This window comes from Adiantum capillus-veneris, unplaced genomic scaffold (assembly GCF_014529385.1).
Source record: "Adiantum capillus-veneris isolate H3 unplaced genomic scaffold, ASM1452938v2 Hic_scaffold_894, whole genome shotgun sequence".
NCBI classification, from domain to species: domain Eukaryota; kingdom Viridiplantae; phylum Streptophyta; class Polypodiopsida; order Polypodiales; family Pteridaceae; genus Adiantum; species Adiantum capillus-veneris.
In genome coordinates this window covers 8914-31404 of record NW_028221864.1, presented here as the reverse complement: position 1 = coordinate 31404, position 22491 = coordinate 8914, and the positions used below count along the sequence as shown (strand labels likewise).

The 22491-nt window shown below is 41.9% G+C and overlaps 2 protein-coding genes across 2 annotated transcripts; one reads left to right on the top strand and one right to left on the bottom strand.

Moving 5' to 3' along the window:
- Nucleotides 1-3910: 3910 nt before the first annotated feature.
- Nucleotides 3911-4555, top strand: LOC147416498 (cytochrome P450 71D11-like). The gene has a single exon (XM_086508309.1). The coding sequence runs from the start codon at nt 3972-3974 to the stop codon at nt 4515-4517; it is 546 nt and encodes a 181-aa protein (XP_086364435.1). The 5' UTR covers nt 3911-3971; the 3' UTR covers nt 4518-4555.
- A 9-nt stretch (nt 4556-4564) lies between these two features.
- On the bottom strand, nt 4565-6294 carry LOC147416497 (uncharacterized). Its single transcript, XM_086508308.1, has one exon. It carries the CDS (start codon nt 5980-5982, stop codon nt 4873-4875), a length of 1110 nt encoding a protein of 369 aa, XP_086364434.1. The 5' UTR covers nt 5983-6294; the 3' UTR covers nt 4565-4872.
- Between the last annotated feature and the right edge of the window lie 16197 nt (nt 6295-22491).

Below are 22491 nucleotides of genomic sequence, written 5' to 3'. Positions count from 1 at the left end.
CAAAATAAGCACACACATCAAAATTGAATCACTGTGAAAAGAATTTGGGGGGTCAAAGAAAAAGTAATCAGTCAGGCGATGATTTCATGAGAAATTCCTTTTATGGTAGCTTAACTACAAGGTCTTCTAGATATAGCCTCTAGTCAGCCCTCGAACATGAATACTTGGCTCTCGCGATTAAACAACTTAATTGACCACAAAAAATTAAGAAGCTTACCCATGGTATTAATATTCGATCTCTAGTGCCTTTCGACCGTCAAATTAGCGACCCCATACTTGTTTAATTTTTTACCTTTACATTTGTTTATGCATTTGATTACATTGCAATTTAATGTTCATTGCTGACAAATTGTTTGAAATTCTTTTACCAATCAATTTGTCTACCTAAAACTGCATATGCTTTTTAATCGCTTATGAGAATACAATTACTGTGCCAATGTTGTTTGATTTTGTAGTGACTGAAGAAGGCTAAGGACATTCATCTCAAATGCTCTTCCACCTCGATGAACGAGATTCAACTCAATAGCTTTCGAGGACGGAATCTACATCAGGAAGGGGGGCATGTTAACCCTCACGGCTCACGGACACCCCATCACCTACACGGACGTGTATTATGTATTTGGTAGAGTCAGGTACCGGGCTTGTCGGACCAATAGGAAAAGGGTAAGAGTGATCGCCGATGAGAGGCGCACTCTAACTAGGACATTCAAGGGATTAGTTGGCTAAGCATGGGCGCCCAAGTGTGAATAAGGTGAGCTCATATAAAAGCCAACTAAACTTAAACTTCAGGAATTCTCTCATTTGTGCAATAGAAGAGTGCTCTTGCTCCATCTCCATCTCCATCTCCATCTTCTTCTTCTTCACCTCCTTGTGTGTGTGTCTATGTGAGAGAGAGAGAGAGGGAGAGTGTGTGTGCGATCGAGCATTACGAAGGCACGACGGCGTCGAAGCGGTTGAGCGCGGCACGACTCCAGCTTCTTCTTCATCGCGGCGAGGAATCCACCACGAAGGCGAGCGTAGAGCGGTGAGTGACACACCCTTTGCTCTCTTGAGCTTGCTAGTTTAGGCTTGTTGTGTGCTTGGAGCCATTTGTCGCTCGCACATGGTGTATCGGCAAGTCCCTTGCTTCGACAGTGCGGCAAGGAGCGCACACAAACACTTTCAACGGAGATCCTGCACGCGGTGAATTTGTTAAGTCTGTACAAGACTGAAGATGGCTTCGTGATGCATGCTAACTTCAATCATGAGCTTTCATTACAGGGCCTAGAGACATGTTGCTCCCACTCGGTGGTCATATATTTTCTGAGCCAACAAATGTCTACCCAAGGGTTGTGTGATTGGGTGGTAGCGACGACGAACAATAGAAACTCCATCTGCCACTTCACAGCGGTTGGCAAAGGATTTTATGTGGCCGAGTGCCTTTTCGAGCGTGAAGGACCTTGTTATCAAAGGAGGTATATGGGGAGCTTCATACTTTGTGTATGCCATGCCTTGGACACCTGAGTTTTGCTCGAATGAAGAGTTTATGAAGTTTTGCTTGATGTGGGTTACACTTAATTACCTTCCTCTTTGGCTGCAGGGCCATGTGGATACTATTTCCAAACTTATGGGCTAGGTGCTATATATTCCCAGGCTGCAGTGGGTCAGACTGGACTTGGATGTTAAAGTATATATAATGTGGGACATGAGCAAGCCCATACCCAAATACCTAGATCTCAATATGGTAGACTTCGCTGCCTTTCGCCAAGAGTTGGCCATTTCCTCGTTTCCAAACGCCTACTACAAGTGTCAAAGAATTGGACATTATGCTAGACACTACCGAGAGGCAGGTGTTGTTATGGCAACCCAATGATCAAAACAACTTGGAGACAGGTGGCCAGGGAGACAGGGCCTCCTTTCGGATTCGAAACTACCTATAGAGGACACTGATGTCAGTGAGATGCACCAGGAGGAGGTAAGCAAGGAGACATAGCACCCTAATGAAGAGGTTCGAGATAAGCTAGAGTCGATAAGCATAGAAACTATGAACCTCAGTGGAAGTAGCAAAGAGACAAAGTGCCCTACAGCGGAGGTGCAACACAAGCCAACGATCTTCACTAAGGAAGTTGGATTTCAAAACCCAAAACTGGACCTCATTGGCCATATTGTTAAGGTATCGGGTCCTACAACCACCACTGTGAGTTTGTTAAAAAGAACGGCACGAAAAAAGAGATACTTGCAGTATCTCACTTTGGTGGGATGTCTTTGGATTTGGCTCGGTGATCAAGGGGTGTGTTGTGGTAGGATTCTCCCCTTTGTGGAAACCCCAAGCCTTTCTTAGTTCCATTTGTGCTAATGTCAGGGTGACACTCTTTGTCACTCGATGTAACAGTTTTGTTGTGCTTTATGTCTTGGTTGATGCCATGGCTCTAAAGGAGCATGGCTTACAATGTACTTTTTTTGCTTTGGAAATATTTATAAACCCTCACCATTGTGAGTTTGAAAAAAAAAAAAGGAGAGTTGTTAACCTGAAGTGCTGGAAGACCGGAAGGACACCAATTTCTATGTATAGTTTTTTCTTAGTCTTTGTCTTGTTGGATCTCACGTATATCCTTATGGAGATGGATGTATATTGCCAAAAAAATCGTGCCCAACCCACATTTTTTCCTTTCTTGTCTTTTCCATTACATTGGGATAGCGACCTAATGTTTGCATAAGCGAGATGTACAAGTTCCATGCCTTGATGATGTTTAGCATGATGTCGAGCCTAGCCCTCGAGTTGAGTCCCTAGCCTCTAAGCCATTGTATGATCGCTCCCCCCAGATGAGGTGTCAGAGTTAATCGCTCTTGTCGAGTCCATTCTCAACCCAAAATTGTAAAAAAGACGTCCACCTTTTTTCTCCCTAAGGGGTGAGTGTGGTGTGTGTCCCCAGGCATGTCCTAGCACCTAGTGTGGGAGGACAGATGATGGTTGTAATTACCTAGATCTCAATACAAGGAGGTTCTTGCTCAAGGGCAAGACATGCTCACTTTGGTTCAGTCTCTCGTCCACATGTGAGCACTTCACAATATGCACGTTTTCTAAGGGCATGGCCATGTGAGGCTTAGTTTTTAGTAATTTGTGATGGATTTTGACTCCCTAAGGGCATGGCCATGTGAGGCTTAGTTTTTAGTAATTTTCTCCCTAAGGGGTGAGTGTGGTGTGTGTCCCCAGGCATGTCCTAGCACCTATTGTGGGAGGACAGATGATGGTTGTAATTACCTAGATCTCAATACAAGGAGGTTCTTGCTCAAGGGCAAGACATGCTCACTTTGGTTCAATCTCTCGTCCACATGTGAGCACTTCACAATATGCACGTTTTCTAAGGGCATGGCCATGTGAGGCTTAGTTTTTAGTAATTTGTGATGGATTTTGACTAGAGCAGGTAAGGCCGCTCAAAGGGTGAAGGGGAGCAGCTTGTAGTGAGAGGGAGTGTGAGGCACAGACAAGAGAGAGAAAAGGAGAACTCACCGGCACGCAACGGGATTAGTTTGAAAACTACACCAAGAAAGATATAGTCACAAGTTCTCACAACAACTATGCCGGTGGAAAGCTGCATGCTGTCAGGCTTGGTCAACTGCTGTATGTGGAAACTAAGTCTCGTGTGACCATAGCCTAAGTTTTTTGTAAAAACTTTTTTTCAAGCGCTGGATCATTGTGCGGACTGGGCAGTCTGAACGCACCCTTACACAAATATGGTTATGCTGCACGCATGCGCTGGCTGAGGATGCGCTGGAGCCGACCGTCAGTAGCATTTAAATTGGAGATTTGTTGGACGAAAGCCAGCTTGAGAAAATGGCAATACAGTATTAATAAGAAATACGTGTTTGGACGAAAGCCAAACAGAGGGTGAATTAATTGCCACTGGAATAAAATATACAATTTCTGAGATTTAAAGGTTAATTTGAAAGCTCGTCAAAGAAAGAGAGAGAGATAGGGGGCAGACGCACAGATGGAGATGGCAATGGGCATCGGCGGCGGGGTTCAACAGCATCAGCTGCAGCAGAAGGGTGATGCCGTTCTGCTAGCTGGAGCCGCCGCCATTGTGGTAGTGGCGTTGTCCCTTCTACTATACACTAGGATGAAGAAGCAGCTAAGGCGGAAAAGAGCACTATTCCCACGGTCCCCCCCTGGTGCCTGGCCCGTGGTAGGGCACTTGCCTCTCTTTCTCAAGGACCGGCCCCATCAGCTGCTCGCAGAGCTCTGCATGAAGCAGGGCTATGGCCCGATTATGGGCCTCCGCCTTGGTGTCCACCCAGCCATCGTGGTGTCGAGCGCCGCGGCCGCTAAAGAGCTGCTCTCTACGCAAGACAAGGTCTTCGCCAACCGCGTGCACTATGCCTTCGCCGACCACGTCTTCTATGGCTACAACAAGGCCTTGGGCTTCAGCTCCTACAATCCGCGGTGGGTCCAGATTGTTGTTGTACTTGCCCAGGAGGGCGTCCACTATCAAGAGTGTACATCAGAGATTCTTACATGTTACACACACAGAGATTAGGGAGAGAAGAGAGAGTACGCAGAGATGTAGACGAAGGGGTGTGTGTCCACTTCTTGTTATATTCGTGGGTTACAAGAGGTTATAAGTAGGCTTGTGTATGGGGATTTGAAAAGGTATTCGTGCCTCTTGGTTTCTCGAGGCATGACAACTGGAATTATGTTTATTTAACCCAACATCCCCCCCTCAGCTGAATGCCGAGAGAAGATTGTGTATACGTTTATTGAGAATGGGCCTAGATACATGTGCATCAGATAGTGCCTATGTGAAGTGGTTTATGTGCATTCTTTTTTTGTGGTCGCAAATGCAACCGGTGCAAGACATAATTTGAAATTTGTACAATGGAGATTAAAGCTCATTATCCCGGATCAAACAGGAGTTGAGGGATAAAAAGCAGCTGTTGGCAAGGTTTTATCTTGAAATTTGTGTCCAGAATTTCGAACGCACAAGGCTTCACGAGCGAGTGTTGAGGTTGAATCATTTCAGCAAGACTTCCCCCCTTTCGACCTTGACGCGAGCGTCGTATCTGCATCATCCGCATCAGTAGGAGAAAACAGTCCACCAATGCAAGTTCCATCAGGAAATTGAAGGTCAAGCTCAAGACTGATGGGATGCTGAAGAAAAGTGAATCGCCATCATTGGGAGGATCAGGAGGTTTTCGGGACAGAAGTCTTCCACTTCGGCAGGAGGTTGAGATTTGTTGATGAGGACATGAGCAACAAAATGCACACTTGGGAACAGTATGATAAGCATCACTAACATCCAAGTTGTAAGGGTGAGGCACACGTTTGATTATATCCATCAAGGTTGGGGAAGGGTTCATTGCATCAGTGTCTTGATTATCTACTGAGACTCTCAAACGGGAACCATGAAGGCCATCATTGAGAAGAACATGAGCAATAAGTAAAAGAAGGGGCTTGCTGGCTGTAGCAGAATCTTCAATGCCATCAGCACAAAAGGCTACATCAGCATCAGTAGCTGTGGGTTCATTTTCAGAAGCAATGCTTCGCTTATCAGTGTATATTTGCAGATTCTTTTCATCATCGTGAGCAGGTCCAAGCTGGAGTGCTCTTGTACAGGTTGTAATCTTAAAGTCCATGTGAATACAATTGGCTGGCTGAGTCTGCTCCTCTGGAGGTTGTTGAAGTTCATTTGCTACAATAAAACATACTGTATCGATTCTTGGGAGGATCAGACCCAAGATTTCGTGAAGACGGAAACCAACCAGCTGGCCATCGTCTATGTAAAAATATTCAAAATCGGATGCGTCTTGAGCCATCATAAAGGCAGCAAAATTGAGGTGAGGCAGTCCCAGTTTTGATTCAGTAAAATGCTCAGAATAGGCTTCGAGGGTGCCGACTGGCAACCTATGCATTGGAGGAAGAACCTCTCCAGAAAACACCTTATGCACAGCTGCGGCTTCATCTGTTTCTTCGGCCATGGAGAGATCGGCTGTCAGGAAGTCCATATCAGCATCTGAAACATTGACTTCTCCAAGAAAAAGCGCAGCATTATCATGGTCCTCTTCGTCAAGGACAACATTTTCATTAGCAATGGTCTCTTGGTTTGCTTCAGAAGCGCATGCGTGAGCAGCAGCAAGGGGCCGGACTGAGGTTTCATCCACACAGGGGTCAGCGGCGATGTCAGAGTCTTCAGGGTCGTGCAGAGCAGCAAGAAAGGTTGCAATTAGGGTAGCCTCCTCAGCACATAGTGGGAAGGCTTCAGTATGTTCTGGCGCAGCAGGAGAAGGGACTTCGTGGGTTTCATGACCAACCTATGAAACCCACCTCAGGGGCTGATCTGACTTGCGCCAAGAGATGGGGTGTGTGGCATGGCAGGTCAGCGGCATCTTCATCAGCAGCAGAAATACTCAGGCAGGGCGGTTTTGCAGGGGTTGCGAGAAAGAACACAACAAGGGCGGCTTCATCTGCTTCAGGGCCTGCATTGGGTGGAGCAGTTAGGGTTTCTTCACGCAGGCAGCAGGGGTATTGTAAAGTACCATCAGAAGAAAGAGGCAAGATCGGCTTCTTTTGGCGAATGATACCATGTTGTTGTACTTGCCCAGGAGGGCGTCCACTATCAAGAGTGTACATCAGAGATTCTTACATGTTACACACACAGAGATTAGGGAGAGAAGAGAGAGTACGCAGAGATGTAGACGAAGGGGTGTGTGTCCACTTCTTGTTATACTCGCGGGTTACAAGAGGTTATAAGTAGGCTTGTGTATGGGGATTTGAAAAGGTATTCATGCCTCTTGGTTTCTCGAGGCATGACAGCTGGAATTATGTTTATTTAACCCAACACAGATGCGCAAGCTCTACACGCTGGAGCTCTTCACCGCCAAGAGGCTGCAAGCGATGGCGCACATTCGCCACGAGGAGATGCGCAAACTGCTGCATCGTCTGCAGCAAGCTTCTAATGGCGGCGTCCAAGCGGTGGACTTGCGAGAAAGGCTTTTCGAAATGGCCGGCGACATAGCCGCCCGCCAGTTCTTGACTGTAATGAATTGATCACGATGAGGCCATCCTTATAAGTGTTGCCTATGCTTGTATCTTTGGAGCATAATATGTGGTTCAGCCATCTAGTTAAGAAAATCCATGTTTAAGGCTTGTCTGAGCAATGCCCTTAGCTTAATTTGGGTAATGCTCCATTGACAAGGGTATGCATATCCATGATGCGAATTATAGGGGGGATTTCTTGTTTTGTGTTATGAGTTGAAGTGTCGGAATGTGCTAGGTAGATACTCTCATGGACATGTATTTTGAATGTGGTTCCTTTTGAAGCTACATTTATAGAACATCGTCACCTACTATGGTCTAATTTGAAACCAGTTGGGGCCAACAGGCTCTTTGCTATTCTTGTAAAGCAATCAACCAATGCTTGTCTATTGGAGTTGGGTAGTGAGCTACAACTTGCCCTTACAACGTTCGGAAACTTCTACAGACTATCTATTGAGACCCTTGAGAGTGCAAAAGCTATCCCTACTAGTCAAAAAAGGGAACAAGTTTGTAGACCTTGTCTCCATGGTTCATGATGTTGAAAGATCTTAGCCAGATTATTGGACAAAATGAAGATCTATCAGCTTCTATGAGAAAAGCTAGACCCTTATCCCTTTGCTACACCTTGATCAAGCCATGAAGATAGAGAGAGTCGTTATCAAGAAATTTAAATAAAAAAAGAGTAATGAAGTAATTGTTTGCAAAGGGTGAAGAGTTCCAACCTCACAACATGCAGCAAAAATGTCGGCAGAAAGAAGAACATTCTCACAATTTTAAACAAGCAAAGACCAGCTACAAAAAAGCTCACGCTAGCATGACGTAGATACAAATGGAGTGCAACCAATGCCAATGGATTTTGCTTCTTGCAATACCGGTGCTATTGGAAGCACAACATGCCATTCCAATTTTCTTGCCGTAGTGCTTGCTCTTCAAAGGGCGTGCACATGCGACTAAAATTGTTGAGTTTCTAGGAAAATCATGAGTAGGATTTTGCATGCTATGGCACAAAGTTGCTTCTACATGTGCAAAGCCTTTCACGAGAAGGATATACCTCTGTGTATCAGGAATGCTCTGATTGCAAGGTAATCTCAGCTAGGTTTGGGGGTTTATTAGAAAGTGCTTGGTAAGGCCTTGTTCAGACTGACAAGGTGGTCATGAACTGCAAAGAGGTGTTGAAATGCCCAGAGGACTGCCTTGGTCCGGATTCACCGCCAAACATAGCCATTGGCCCTCAAATTCCCTGTTACACATTGGAAGCCGGCCACTTGGTTCAGGTCCGTGGCCCCCGAGGGTATGCCTTTGGCATGACATTACCCCCCCTTTGGAGAAATGTTTTCGTCCTCGAAAACAAAAGTGGGAAACTTCTTCTTAAGAACACTATTGTTTTCCCAAGTGGCCTCTTCTTCAGGTCAGTCTTTCCACTTGACAAGAGCCTGTCTCGACGCACATGATGACGCGTATGTAAATCATGATAGTTGAGAATACGTTCACGTTCATGCGGTGGGGTGGGAGGTTCAACAAAGTTAACCAAAATCTGTTGGTTGACGATAACGTCCAGTATCACTTTTTAGAATGCTGCAAGGAGACCTACGCCACTTGGCATCACCTCATTGGAGAGAGATAATTAAAAATAGACACTATAAGAGAAAAAAATTGAGAACCGCCAACATTGCCACTGATTAACAAATGAAAATGGAGAGAGAAAACTTTGCGTCTGCGATAATAAAGGCGTCAATTGGCATGGCAATGGTTTGCCAGCAATAAACACGCTAATGTTGGCGAAAATATATCCGCGAGTATTACCATATTTATTGCCGCGCCTATTACCGTGGATATTATCGCTATATGGCTTCTCAAAAATAAAGGTGCTCATTTGGACCACCCAATTTTGGGTGGCCCAAATGAGCACCTTTATCTTTTACCGGCATAAAACATATGAAACATTGATTGCATTTTCAAAAGTGTACATGAAAAAAATAAACAATAGACTTTGAAATTCCAAGTTACACCTTATCTTGACAATTTAAAGTACAAAAGAGCAATAATTTTAAAAATATACAAATAAGATCAATATTTTAAATGAGTTTTATATACATGTGATTATAGAGTTTTTTGTGCCACATTTGTACTTGTAAAAGAGGACGATAGAAAATTATCTATCTGTCCAAGTCCTCGTCCAAAGGTACATACGTTTGATCATCTTGACTCTACAATAACCACAACCAAATTAAACAAATCTATAACTCAAAACAATTAATACAATTTTATTTGTCCACACTCACCACCTGTAGAGATTTGAATATCGAGTCGAATTGCTCGTGAGAGATGTGATGATTCTCCAACAACCATCGTCAAGTATCGAATTTTGTGTACCGCTCTCAATACTTGACCATCTCTCTGGTTGGGTGACTTAGAGTGATATTTTCCTAAGTTAACAATAACAAAAGAAATTTATAAACTAAAACATTTCGTGAACCGGTTTAAGGTCCAATTTAAAAAAACTTACATATTTGTCCTTCCAAGTTGCTTTGCCTCCCTGAGCATCGTGTTGTTGATTGTAATATGAACTCATTTTAGCTTGTTTGCTTTTTTTTTTTGCATTGCCCACTCCCACTTCGCATCTGCCATGTTGTTGCCAAGATGGTTCCTGTCTGCATTTGCGATCTGGTTGGTCGCTGCGCGCCGTACTCTTGATTGCTTAATTTTCCAAAAAACATGATATAGTCCTCCGACCACTGTGCTTAAAAAAAATCATTAGGGGCATTTGGAAATCGAGCATGCAACACTTCCTTGACATAGCGTGCATGATCGAGCTATTGATCTCTGAATTTCACAAAGCAATTTGTATACATTGAGTTTATAAGAATAGGAAGATGGCATCAAAACGCCCTGCCGTGTGTTGTACCAAAGTCAACTTTGCTACCATACTTTTCTTTGTAGTAGCATCCATGCGTGTCTATAACGAAGGCATCAATATCCTTGTCCTCTGCGTGTGCAGTGGGACGCTTTGAAATAGGGGCCTTTGTCCCCCTCCACTACCAAAACAAGCAAAGCCACAAGATCCCCACCGCTCCGTCTCTCACGGCGTTCATTGTCCTAAGACTGTCGATGATGCTCGAGTGAAGCAGAAGTCAAATGGAATGGTGTGGGGCCCTGTGATGGAAGGGGAATGGGGTCCTGCGATGGAAGGGGAGTAGGTTGGTAAGAAGGGACCATAGAAGGAGGTGCCGTCGGTGCGAAGCTGTGGACGTAGGGAATCCCTCCCTAGCTCCCCCATGGTGTGGTCTACTGAGAAAGAATGTAGGCCACAACCTGGTGTGGAGTGTAGCGGCCAAAAAATCCCTTGATCGAATTGAGTTGCTCGTCTCGCAAAGAGAGTGTGCGCTAGAGGTTTGGATCTATCACTGATGGAGGAACCTGGGTAGTTGAGCAGGCACCTCCATAGGTGTAAGAGGACCATGCCTACTAATAACAAAAAGAAATATGCACTCATTCTCCCAAAAAATTATCTACAGATCTGCTTAAATCAATTTCTTGGACTTATCATCTCAAGACTCGGATCCACTAGAGGCGACGTCCACCCTAGATTGGAGCCCATCTGAGACGTGAACCAACCAAAGGAAGAATGACTGGGTTTCTCCTAATAGGTGGTCTCTCGTCTTGACATCTACATTAAGGGTTGGTAAGTATTAGGACCTAGCTCTTATCCACATACCTCTATATCTCTACACCCAATCTTCTCTCTTTACACCGCTCTTTCTCTTCCTCACATATGTACATACATACACGGATACACTCACACACATATTTACTTTTAGACCTAAGTAGTAGGGGCTAGTAGTGCCAATAGTTTAGTGGCACCTCTTTATATATCATCACAATCTCAAACATGGTAAAACCAAGGGTACATTGCGATCATCCATACATGAGCTTGCTTAATATCTACATACATACACATACACACATATATACATATACACATGCATACATATCTACACATATATATGGATATATACACACACATATATTCACACACACACACACACACACACACATATAAAGACATATACACATTGATACGATCTCTCGGATAGTTCTATCTCCCTCTCTCTCCACTCTACTATATCTCCCTCTCCTTCTCTACTCTATCTCTTCCTCTTTCTCTCTTCTACTCTCTCTCTCTCTCTCTCTCTCTCTCTCTCTCTCTCTCTCTCTCTTGTTGTCACTTTTTTTCTCTCTATGGGTGGAAGCATGGGTTGGTGGTACAAAAAGTAGTGCCATTGACACTGACGCGAGCAAAGCGAACCCCGAACCCCCGACGGCCTCTAAAACACCGGGGACCGAATGGCGCACCTCGAGCCTGTCATGGTAAAGCAAACAGGGAGCACCACCTAGCTTCAGCGGCTAGGACGCAAACAACACACCACCATAACAAAGTTTTCATCCAAGAGAGATGGATGCTTGGGAGTAATGATGAAGAGGAAAGGGAATGAGATCAAGTGAGAGAGAGAGAGAGAGAGAGAGTGAGGGAGGGGGTATAGCGGCTTAGTACTTAGGCATCACAAAAGGATGGCGAATCCGCACACCCTTCACACATACACAAGCTCACTCCAAACACAAGATTAGGTGGCGATTCCGCACACCTCACATGGGCAAAAAATTGCAAGAAAACATACTCACAAAACCTCAAGCTTTATTTAGAGAATAAGGCAATGAAATGGGGAGCATAGGGTAGGGGAATGAGAAGGGAGAGAGTGGTAGAGCACATGGTGGATAGGTGAGAGTTGATGGCGAAGACTCGCACGAGGGTTATGGCCATCATCCTTCATTTAGTTGCCCTTCATCTTCCATAGCCAAGGGTGTAGAGGTCATGCTCAAGACAAGCATGGTGATTGCGGTGATGGTGATGGTGTGTGTGTGTGTGTGTGTGTGTGTGTGTGTGCGCACTAGGCACACACAGTGCATAGTGTGTTCTTTGGTGATGTTGTGTGTGTATTTAGTGTGATGGTGACCCCTCTTTATATAGGGGAGGAGGGGGGAGGAATTCTAGAATTTAGAAATGAAGAAATCATTATCTACATAGGCCATGTGACTGTGGGCCCCACTTGTCTGGCTGTGTGTATATGTGCCAGAACAGCAGTCTCATGAGAGAGAGACTAAGAGAGAGAGATGGGTTGATGAAAAAAAGTGAGAGGTGACATGGAGAATAAAGTAATTACAAGAGGGGAGAGAGGGGAGTGTGTTCAGAGGTGAATCTGTGTGCAGATGTGTGTGAACACAAGAAAAATCAGGTAACCACTAGGTGGGGATGGGTCTGTGGGCACCTTTTTCAGTGAAACTGAGTGTGTGTGAGTGTGGGGAAGGTTATTTAGCTACAAGACAAGAGATATGGCGCCCTTTAGAGAGAGAGGGGGGTATTTGGGTCATGGGATATGATAGGAGAGAGAAAGAGGGGGTGGGGTATACTATTTTGGAAGATAGGGTAAGTTGCATGTGAGTTAGGGTGCATTATTGGTGAGTTATAATGCATTATTGGTGAGAGGTGGGGTAGCTTGAGGGGAGAGAGAAAGGAGAAAGGACAAGGGGAAGAGAGAGAGGGGGTTGACCTTTTGAGTGGAGGAGAGGAAAAGGGACGCACGGCGGGGAAACAGTGAAGAAAAAGGAGGCAAGGTGGGGATGGGCTACCCCGCAGGCATGAGGTGGCCTATTTTACCTTTCTTATATATTTACATAATCATACTTTATTTTTTTTCTTACTTTTTCCAATGCCTTTTATCACTCCCTCCCTAAGAGGGGGGTTTTCATGGGGGGGGACGAGAGAAGAGGGGTATGGGAGCTTGGCTTGTGAAAAGCCCCCATCAACACTTCTTGTGAGGCACTTGTGGTTGGTGTTTTGTGGCCAATTTTTCAAAGCCAAAAGATAAATTCAATTTTTTTAAAAAGACGTAGACAAAGCTATCAACTAATATAACGGTTCTTGATTTAGTATCAAACCAAGATTGTTTGCCTACCCTTTTGCCAATCTGTGTGTGTGTGTGTGTGTGTGTGTTCCCTATTCTGCACTCTTGCACATTAATTGCAACTTAAAGTTGCAGAGGGACGCATTGGAGTTGCCCATCGAGGTGTAGAGATTATGGAGCAAGAGATCAGGGTGGATACGTTGCAACAGGAGACCGGGGTGGAGATTGTAGCAGTAGAGCTAGGAAACGTTGGGCCAAGTTGCCATGTTGGGTTGATGGACATTGATGGGTGATGTCAGTTGTTTGGAAGAGGGGATTGTGCATGACCGATCGCCTTCAAGTACAGTTTAGTTGTCTGGGTTCTCTCAGTAGCATGCACAATAAAATCCATTCCATGGTGACATGCCTCAGACTGTATGAACATGTGTAAGTGCTTTATGTGACTTACAATATCTTTGGAGTAGACTAGGATGTCGTCGATGTAGAGGAGCAAAAATTCTTTGTAGTCTTCGAATAGAATTTTTATTTGCTCTTGACATAGGGATGGTGCAGGCTTCAAACCCATAGGAAGCACATTCCATTCAAACATGCCTTGTGGTACCACAAAGCTAGTTTTGTACCTGTCTTTAGGTTAAATTTTGAATTTCCAAAAACCACTCTTTAAATCAAATTTAGAAAACACCTTGCAATCTTTAATTATTCTCAACAAGTCATCCTTTAAAGGTAAAGGAAACCGTCTATGTTCTAACCAATCATTGATTGGTTTATAGTTGATTACTAACCTCTTCTTTCCGCGCTTTTGTTTTGAATGATTGTTGACATAGAATGCTTGACATTGTTAGAGGGAGAAATCAATCCATCTTTGAGAAGCTGATTTATTTTTGTATCACACAATTTTGTATCTTCTAAAGACATTCCAGGGTGTGTGGCTTTCAGTCCTTTAGGTTGATGTTCTCTAGGAAGAGAAATTCAATATTCCTCTCTATCCCAAAATACAAAGGGATTGTGGCTAGCCTGATTGGCTAATTTAGAGGCTAGCACCTCAAGCTCAGATGTGTGATTTCTTTTCTCTGCTTCAAACCAGTCTATAAATCTTTCATCTTTCTGTGGATTGGGTAGTGTAGACAGTACTCCCCCCATTAAAAAAGTACCACGGGGTTTAGTGAAAAACAGTATAGGGAGTACCATTCACCCAAAATTGAATAGAAGAATCGGTGGCAATGGTGTAATGAGTAAGTTGTAAATAATGTCGGCACCGAGGGTAAGATCAGTATTAGGATATGGATACAAGTAAAGGATAACCTGCATTTTAGCACGCCCAAGAGCCAGTTTACAAGAGATAATTTTGTTGATTCTTCCTTTAGAATTATCAGCATAGGATACTGTAATTCTGTAGGAAAGCAGTTGAGTCAGCTATTGTGGGACCAATGCTTGATTGATGTATGAGATTACTAATCGTGAATCCCATAGAGCATCTAGTTGAAATGATTGTTCCTGATGAAACTTGATCATGCTTCAGAGTAAAAGGACCTGTTATATCTTGGATCAAATTCAATTATGTTCCAACAATTCAAATTTCTATCAGAGATCCATTCAGAAGTAGGTTCAACAGCAACTTGTGCTAAGGCAGTCAAATCTGACAAATGGGGCACTATTCCAAACACATGGTCAAGTCTAGCTTCCACAGCAGCTAGTTGGGATTCTACAGAATGAAGCTATTGATGCAACTGATCACATTTGGTTTTTACCTGCTGGATAGCTTCTATGATGGATTTATCATTATTACTACAGGTTTGAATATATTCAGAGGCCTCATTCATGGGGTGTTAGTTGGAAGTTGAGGCTTGATTCTGCATCACATTTGGTTTGTGAGAATTCTTCGCAGCTGTATTGCTTGGCTGTGCTTGTCATAGTACTGGGTGCATAAATCTCTTCCATTCTTCTTGTTGAGCAACGGAATTGACCCGTTCTACCATATTTCTGAACAAAGGCAAAGGGGGTGTACCTTTGTTGCTCCTTTCTTGAGAGATTAAATCTCTTCCATTCTTCTTGTTGAGCAACAGAATTGACCCATTCTACCATATTTCTGAACAAAGGCAAAGGGGGTATACCTTTGCTGCTCCTTTCTTGAGTGGTGGTTGTTGACTTTTCCATGATTCCGTTTCATGTGATGAACTAGGACTAGAATCAAAATTAGAAAAAACATACCTTTTTTGCTTAGGAAATGAAAACGTTTTTTTGACCATGCTGGTAAGCCTTGGTTGATTGTCATCTCAAAATTCTGGTTCATCAGAGTGGTTAGCAGAAATTGATTCACTTGTAGAAGTGTCACCTAATCGTTCTTCATCGGAATCATACTGTGTATATTGAGCAATAGGGATATCTTTTTTTTGCAAAACATTGCAAAACATTGCAGTAGATTACCTCATATTCGTAGTTATCCCTCAGTATTGTATTTCCAAATTTTTTCTTTCGTTGAGGAAATTCTACTGCAAAACATTGCAGTAGATTACCTCATATTCGTAGTTATCCCTCAGTATTGTATTTCCAAATTTTTTCTTTCGTTGAGGTAATCTACTGCAAAACATTGCAGTAGATTACCTCATATTCGTAGTTATCCCTCAGTATTGTATTTCCAAATTTTTTCTTTCGTTGAGGAAATTATGGAGCAATATGCCCTTGTTTGTTACATACATAGCACCTTACCTCTTTCCTTTCTTCTTTGCTATGTTTACGCTTCCTTCGTTCTACCTTGAATTTCTTACCATACTTATTTTTGTGGTGTTTGATCTTGCACGTGCACTTTATTTTGTCTCTGCATCCAAAGGTATGGCCTTTGTCTCTTTATCACATAAACTAGAGTTGAACCCTTGCACCTGCTTGATTTCCCTTTTAACCCTTATCCTAGGACATTCTAGATTAGTAACTTCATCCACAAAAGAGTTGATGTGTGCTAGAGAAATGTTTTCATCAAGATGCAAGCCAGATGCTTTGATTATTTCTTTGACCAGATTTGCAAATGACTCAGGGAATGAGTTGATATAATATTGCTTGTATTCTGCTTTGAAATACCCACCTAAAAATTGATACATCAAATGTGTCATGTGTTGTTGGTATTTCTTAATCTGAGTCACGTCACATAGTTTGCTCCTGAAAAAGGCTTCTTTATTCCTTTCTTGTATTTTGTTGGTTGACCCCAAAAATTGCATGACTAGTGCAGAAAAGAATAACAAAATTACATTATCAAAATTTTCGCGACCTTTTGGTTCTCCTTGCATAATATAAGCTTTGCTATCTGTGCTTACATCATCCCACCAGGCTCACAACATTCCTTGAAATCCAGCGATTATCATAGACATTGATTGTCGTTGTCTAAGATCTTTGTAGTGGATCTAGTAATGAGCTGAATTGTAGATTAACTAAAAAAACTTCCATACTTGTTCTTGAGTGAGCCCATCTATTTCAAGGATCTTTGTAGTGGATCTCGTAATGAGCTGATTTGTAGATAAACTCAAAAACCTTCCATGCCTATTCTTGAGTGAGCCCATCTATGTCAAGGATAGTCATGTCACCAATCTTTGTGACACCTTTGAGCGTTGTTGTAGAGGACGATGAAGGGGTTTCAACTTTTACCTCATCTATTTCCATTTTGATTGGATTTATCTTTCTAACTTCTTCTTCACAGTTGATATCTGAATTATCGTCCGAAGACTCATCATGAGCTGGAAATATCTGTGGAAGAAAGATATCTAATTCATCCAATTCTTCTTCTTCATATTCCACATAGCTGTCATCTTGAAAGACTATCCATTCAAAATCTTCAGGCAAGATTGTCCTAATTACTTTACCCATTTTTTTGCCTTTGCTGCCAATTTTGTACCTAGGCATTTATTCCCCATCTTTGATAGGGATTAAATCCATCCTCAGCGTCTTCATCTGCAAAGGGTAACATTTTTGGTGGAAAGTGTGCTACCGACTCGATCACTGGTTCATGAAGGACAATCAAAAACATCCTAGGGAAATCTTAATTTTTTGGGCTACCACCAAAACTAATTACTTGCTGTAAATCTGATTGTTGTGTCATTTATTTTTTCTTTACCTTTTTTATCAAGAGGAAATACCCCCCGGGGAAAAAAAAGTCGGAGTGTAAGACTGAGAAAAAGTAGATAGTTTGGAAAGAACCTGATATTGCAATGTAGCAATTTCTTGTAAAGCATTAGTATGCCAGTTGGATTGAGTGCTGACAGAATATAGGGGAGACTGTAAGAGAGTTCGTTTTCTTGAATTTTTGCCTTGGTTAAGAGATCAATTCCATTAGAAACAAACTCGGATGCAATAATTCTATTATAGAGTTTACATCGGAAGAGCCCTTCATAATCCTTATAAGTCTTTGGATGTATGCAAGCCAGAGGTAGAGGATTATTGCGTCGATGAGAAGTGAAGGCAGAAGAATAGCTCGAGGCTCGAGAGTCGGGTTCATCAAACTGCATCTTGTAGACAGGTTTGGCTAAGACAGAAGCAATATCCTTCTTAGATCGAGATCGGCTTAATACCTTGTATTGATCAGTCGATCCAAGCCGCTGAATATTCAAAGGCACTGGTTGTTGAACTTCATTTAACAGCATCTTTGACATATTCAGTTTCCATTCTGAAGGAAATTCGACTTCTTGCCAGTTTACCATTTCAGGTAAAGTTCTAGGTGGTATCATCTACTTTCATTACAATATTTTGGCCTTTGGTTTGAGATGCATCTTCTCGAAGGTAATCAAAATTATACACAGAGGGAAGACAAGTGTTGACAGTTCAAATGATCATTCTATAGGCAATTTGCAAATGATATGAGCTATGCTTTAGATCTAAGCCATGCGTTTGGATTAAGAGAGAGATTACTTCATCAAAATATTTATCAATAAGGCTGCAGGGAAAGTTTGGAAAACATTCTATATATATGGGACCATTGGATAAACTACCTTGGAGAATACTAATGGTTTGGTATGGCAGATTCCTATGCCTGGTATCTAGTAATGCTCCACACATGAACAATTAAGACCTTTTCTAAACAAGGGTATTATGCCAGCTATATCCTATATGTACAAATTGATGCCCTTTGCGTAATGCCCGATTCCTAAACTCAGAAAGCTCCTCGAAAAGGTGGATAATATGATTCTTAGAATCACTATCCCTTATTGTTAGCTTTCCATGAGTTTCATAGTACAATGTGTTAGCAAAAAGTAAAAATACCTTATTGTGTTTGTACACCTGTGCAGTAGAAACCTTCACTAAGCTCCATCTACCATTTCTACTAGTTTCTTCTATTTCCACATTGTCGGACAATAGCTTCTTGAAAGAAGATATGATCATTGATATGTGGGGAGTTAAATTATGCCTAAGAGGTGGCTAACTCTTTAGGGTGTCAATGGATTGCGGATATGCAAAGCACTTGAATGTGGGATAAAAGGAGTCTGATAGAGCTGATGATGTCTGTGTCTGAGCGGCACCTTGCCTTGCGATGGCGATGGAATAGCGAAAGAAGCTCCAACCACAATATCTAGGCAATCCTCACCAGCGCGCACTCAAAGTTTACTAGTGATACCTCACACAGTTAATCATAATCAACAAGCACCAATGGCTTTGATACCAATTTAGGGGGGAAATTAGATTAGAAGCATTAAGAGCAGATCAACGACAAGCGACACATATACGAGTGCAGATACAATTGATACTGAACAAGAAACTAATATTGTTGGAGATTAAATAGGGTTTTCTCACAATGCTAAGAGGTATATCGATAGCACAAACAAAATAATATCCCTTACTAAGACTGCAAGGCCTCCTTTCATATAGGATTGAGCACTTGCATAATTCACAAGCTGGGCTATGTGTCGTAATATTATTTAAAGTGACTTTTAGGTAGTGAGATTTTTCGTCATGGCTGAAGTCACTTTTATTCTTTAGTGTGAAGTCACTGATTAAGTCATTTTGATACGGGAAAGTATATCAGCCTCATTGTTTGTATTTCCAGGAACAAATTCATAGGTGATGTTGAAGTGATTTAGCTTATAGGCCCGTGGGTAGATTCGAGCATTGCCCACTTTTCCGGCATTCTTCTCTTTGAGAAATTTGTCAAAATGCTTTAGGTCTCTTTGTAGAGTAAACGAGACTCCCATCAGGAATAGGCGAAAGGATAAGATTGCATTTATGCCTACCAGGAGTTCTCTTTGAATGGAATGATAGCGTAGCTCAGCGTCCTTGAAACGACCAAAAGCCCATCTACAGATGATAGGAATGCAATTCGCACAGAATTCCTCCCCAAGCTTCTTCAGAAGCATCAAAATAAACAATAAGGGTCTTATCGATAGGAATATGTAGAGGAGGCAGATTGTTGCAAATGTGCTTGATCTTGCTCACTGTCTCAGAAATATTGTCAGACCAAAACAATATTTTGCTTCGTTCTAACTCCTTAAAAGGAAGTAAATCTTTTGCAAGATGAAGATAAATTGAGGGGCAATCCATTGCCAGCACCCAATAAAAGACTGAACTTTCTTACGATCTTTTAGTTGATTTGGAAAGTTTTGAAGTTTCTTCAATACATGCTCCTTCATTTTTTTACATTCAGTAGATATTTCTACTCCTAGAAAGGCTACTTGTGGTTGGCACAGCTCAATCTTTTAAAGATTGAGCACCAATCCTGTCTTTCATAGTTTTTGTATGAACAGGTGTAAGTGCTTTATGTGACTTACAATATCTTTGGAGTAGACTAGGATGTCATCGATGTAGAGGAGAAAAAATTCTTTGCAATCGGTGAATAGGGTTTCTATTCACTCCTGACAAAGGGGTGGTGCTGGCTTCAAACCCATAGGAATCACATTCCATTCAAACAAGCCTTGTGGGACCACAAAGCTAGCTTTGTACCTGTCTTTAGGTTGAATTTTGAATTGCCAGAAACCACTCTTTAAATCAAATTTAGAAAAGACCTTGCGATCTTTAATTATTCTCAACAAGTCATCCATTAAAGGTAAAGGAAACCGTCTATGTTCTAACCAATCATTGATTGGTTTATAACTGATTACTAACCTCTCTTTTTTGCACTTTTGTTTTGAATGATTGTTGACATAGAATTCCTGACATGCAAAAGCATTGTTAGAGGGAGAAATCAATCCATCTTTGAGAAGTTGATTTCTGTATTACACACTTTTGTATCTTCCAAAGACATTCCAGGGTGTGTGGCTTTCAATCCTTTAGGTTGAGGTTCTTCAGAGAAGAGAAATCCAATATTCCTCTCTATCCCAAAATGCCAAGGGATTGTCGCTAGTCTGCTTGGCTAATTTAGAGGCTATCAGCTCAAGCTTAAATGTGTGCCTTCTTTTGTTTGCTTCAAACTAGTCTATAAATCTTTGACCTTTCAGTGGATTGGGTAGAGTAGGCATTACTCCCCGCATTGAAAAAGCACCACGGGGTTTAGTGAAAACAGTGTAGGGAGTACCATTCACCCAAAATTGAATAGAAGAATCGGTGGTAATGGTGTAAGGAGTAAGTTGTGAAATAATGTTGGCACCGAGGGTAAGATCAATATTAGGATGCGGATGCAAGTAAAGGGTAACATGCATTTTAGCACGCCCAAGAGCCAGTTTACAAGAGACAAATTTGTTGATTCTTCCTCTAGAATTATCAACAGAGGATATGGTAATTCCGTAAGAAAGTAGTTGAGTCAGCTGTTGTGGGACCAATGCTTGATTGATGTATGAGATTACTGATCGTGAATCCCATAGAGCATCCAATTGAAATGATTGTTCCTCATGAAACTTGATCCATGATTAAGAGTAAAAGGCCCTGTTATATCTTGGATCAAATTCAATTATGCTGCAACCATTCAAATTTCTATCAGGGATCCATTTAGAAGTAGGTTCAACAGTAGCTTGTGCTAAGGCATCCAGCCATCCAACACCATCCCTGTGTCAAGAGAAAATAAAAATCCTATTTGTTGATTGCAAAGTATTTTTGCTCCTCTACATCAACGACATCCTAGTCTACTCCAAAGATATTTTAAGTCACATAAAGCACTTACACCTGTTCATACAGAAACTATGAAAGATAGGACTGGTGCTCATCCTTAAAAATATTGAGCTGTGCAAACCACAAGTAGACTTTCTAGGAGTAGAAATATCTACTCGATGTATAAAAATGCAGGAGCATGTATTGAAGAAACTTCAAAACTTTCCAGATCAGCTTAAAGACCGCAAGGAAGTTCAGTCTTTTATTGGATGCCTACAATCTCAATATCCTCATCTAGCAAAAGATTTAATTCCTTTTAAGGAGTTAGAACGAAGCAAAATATTTTTTTGGTTTGACAAGCTTTCTGAGATAGTGAGCAAGATCAAGCAAATTTGCAACAATCTACCTCCTCTACATATTCTTATTGTTAAGCCCCTTATTGTTTATTCTGATGCTTCTGAAGAAGATTAGAGAGGAATTTTGTGCAAATTGCATAATGATATTCCTATCATCTGCAGATGGGCTTCTGGTCGTTTCAAGGTTGCTGAGCTACACTATCATTCTATTCAAAGAGGACTCCTAGACGGCGTAAATGCACTCTTATCCTTTTTCTTATTCTTGATTTGAGTCCCGTTTACTCTACGAAGCGACCTAAAGCATTTTGACAAATTTCTCAAAGAGAAGATTACCGAAAAAGTGGGCAATGCTCGAATCTACCGATGGGCCTATAAGCTAAGTCACTTCGACATCAATTATGAATTTGTTCCTGGAAATACAAACAACGTGGATGATCTACTTTCCTGTATCAAAATGACATAATCAGTCACTTCACACTACATAATAAAAGTGACTTACAAAAAATCTCACTCCCTAAAAGTCACTTTAAATAATACTACAACACATAGCCCAGCTTGTAAATCAAGCAAGTGTTCAAACCTGTATAAAAGGAGGCCTTGCAGTCTTAGTAAGGGGCATTATTTTGTTTGTGCTATCGATATACCTCTTAGCATTGTGAGAAAACCCTATGTAATCTCCAGCAATATTAGTTTCTTCTTTAGTTTCAATTGTATCTGCACTCGAATCTGTGTCACTTGTCATTGCTCTGCTCCCCTAAATTGGTATAAGAGCCATTGCTGCTTGTTGATTATGATTAACCGTGTGAGGATCACTAGTAAACTTTGAGTGCTCGCGAGGATTGCCTAGATATTGTGGTTGGATCTTCTTTTGCTGTTTCGTCGCCATCACAAGGCAAGGTTCCGCTTAGACACAGACATCATCAGCTCTATCAGACTCCTTTTATCCCACGTTCTAGTACTTTGCATATCTGCAATGCAACACCCTAAAGAGCTAGCTACCTCTTAGGCATAATTTAACTCTCCACATGGCAATGATCATATCTTCTTTCAAGAAGCTGTTGTCCGACAATGTAGAAATGGAAGAAGCCAATCCAAATGGTAGATAGATTTTCCCTTTCTGCTAACACGTTGTACCATGAAACTCATGGAAAGCTAACAATAAGGGATAGTG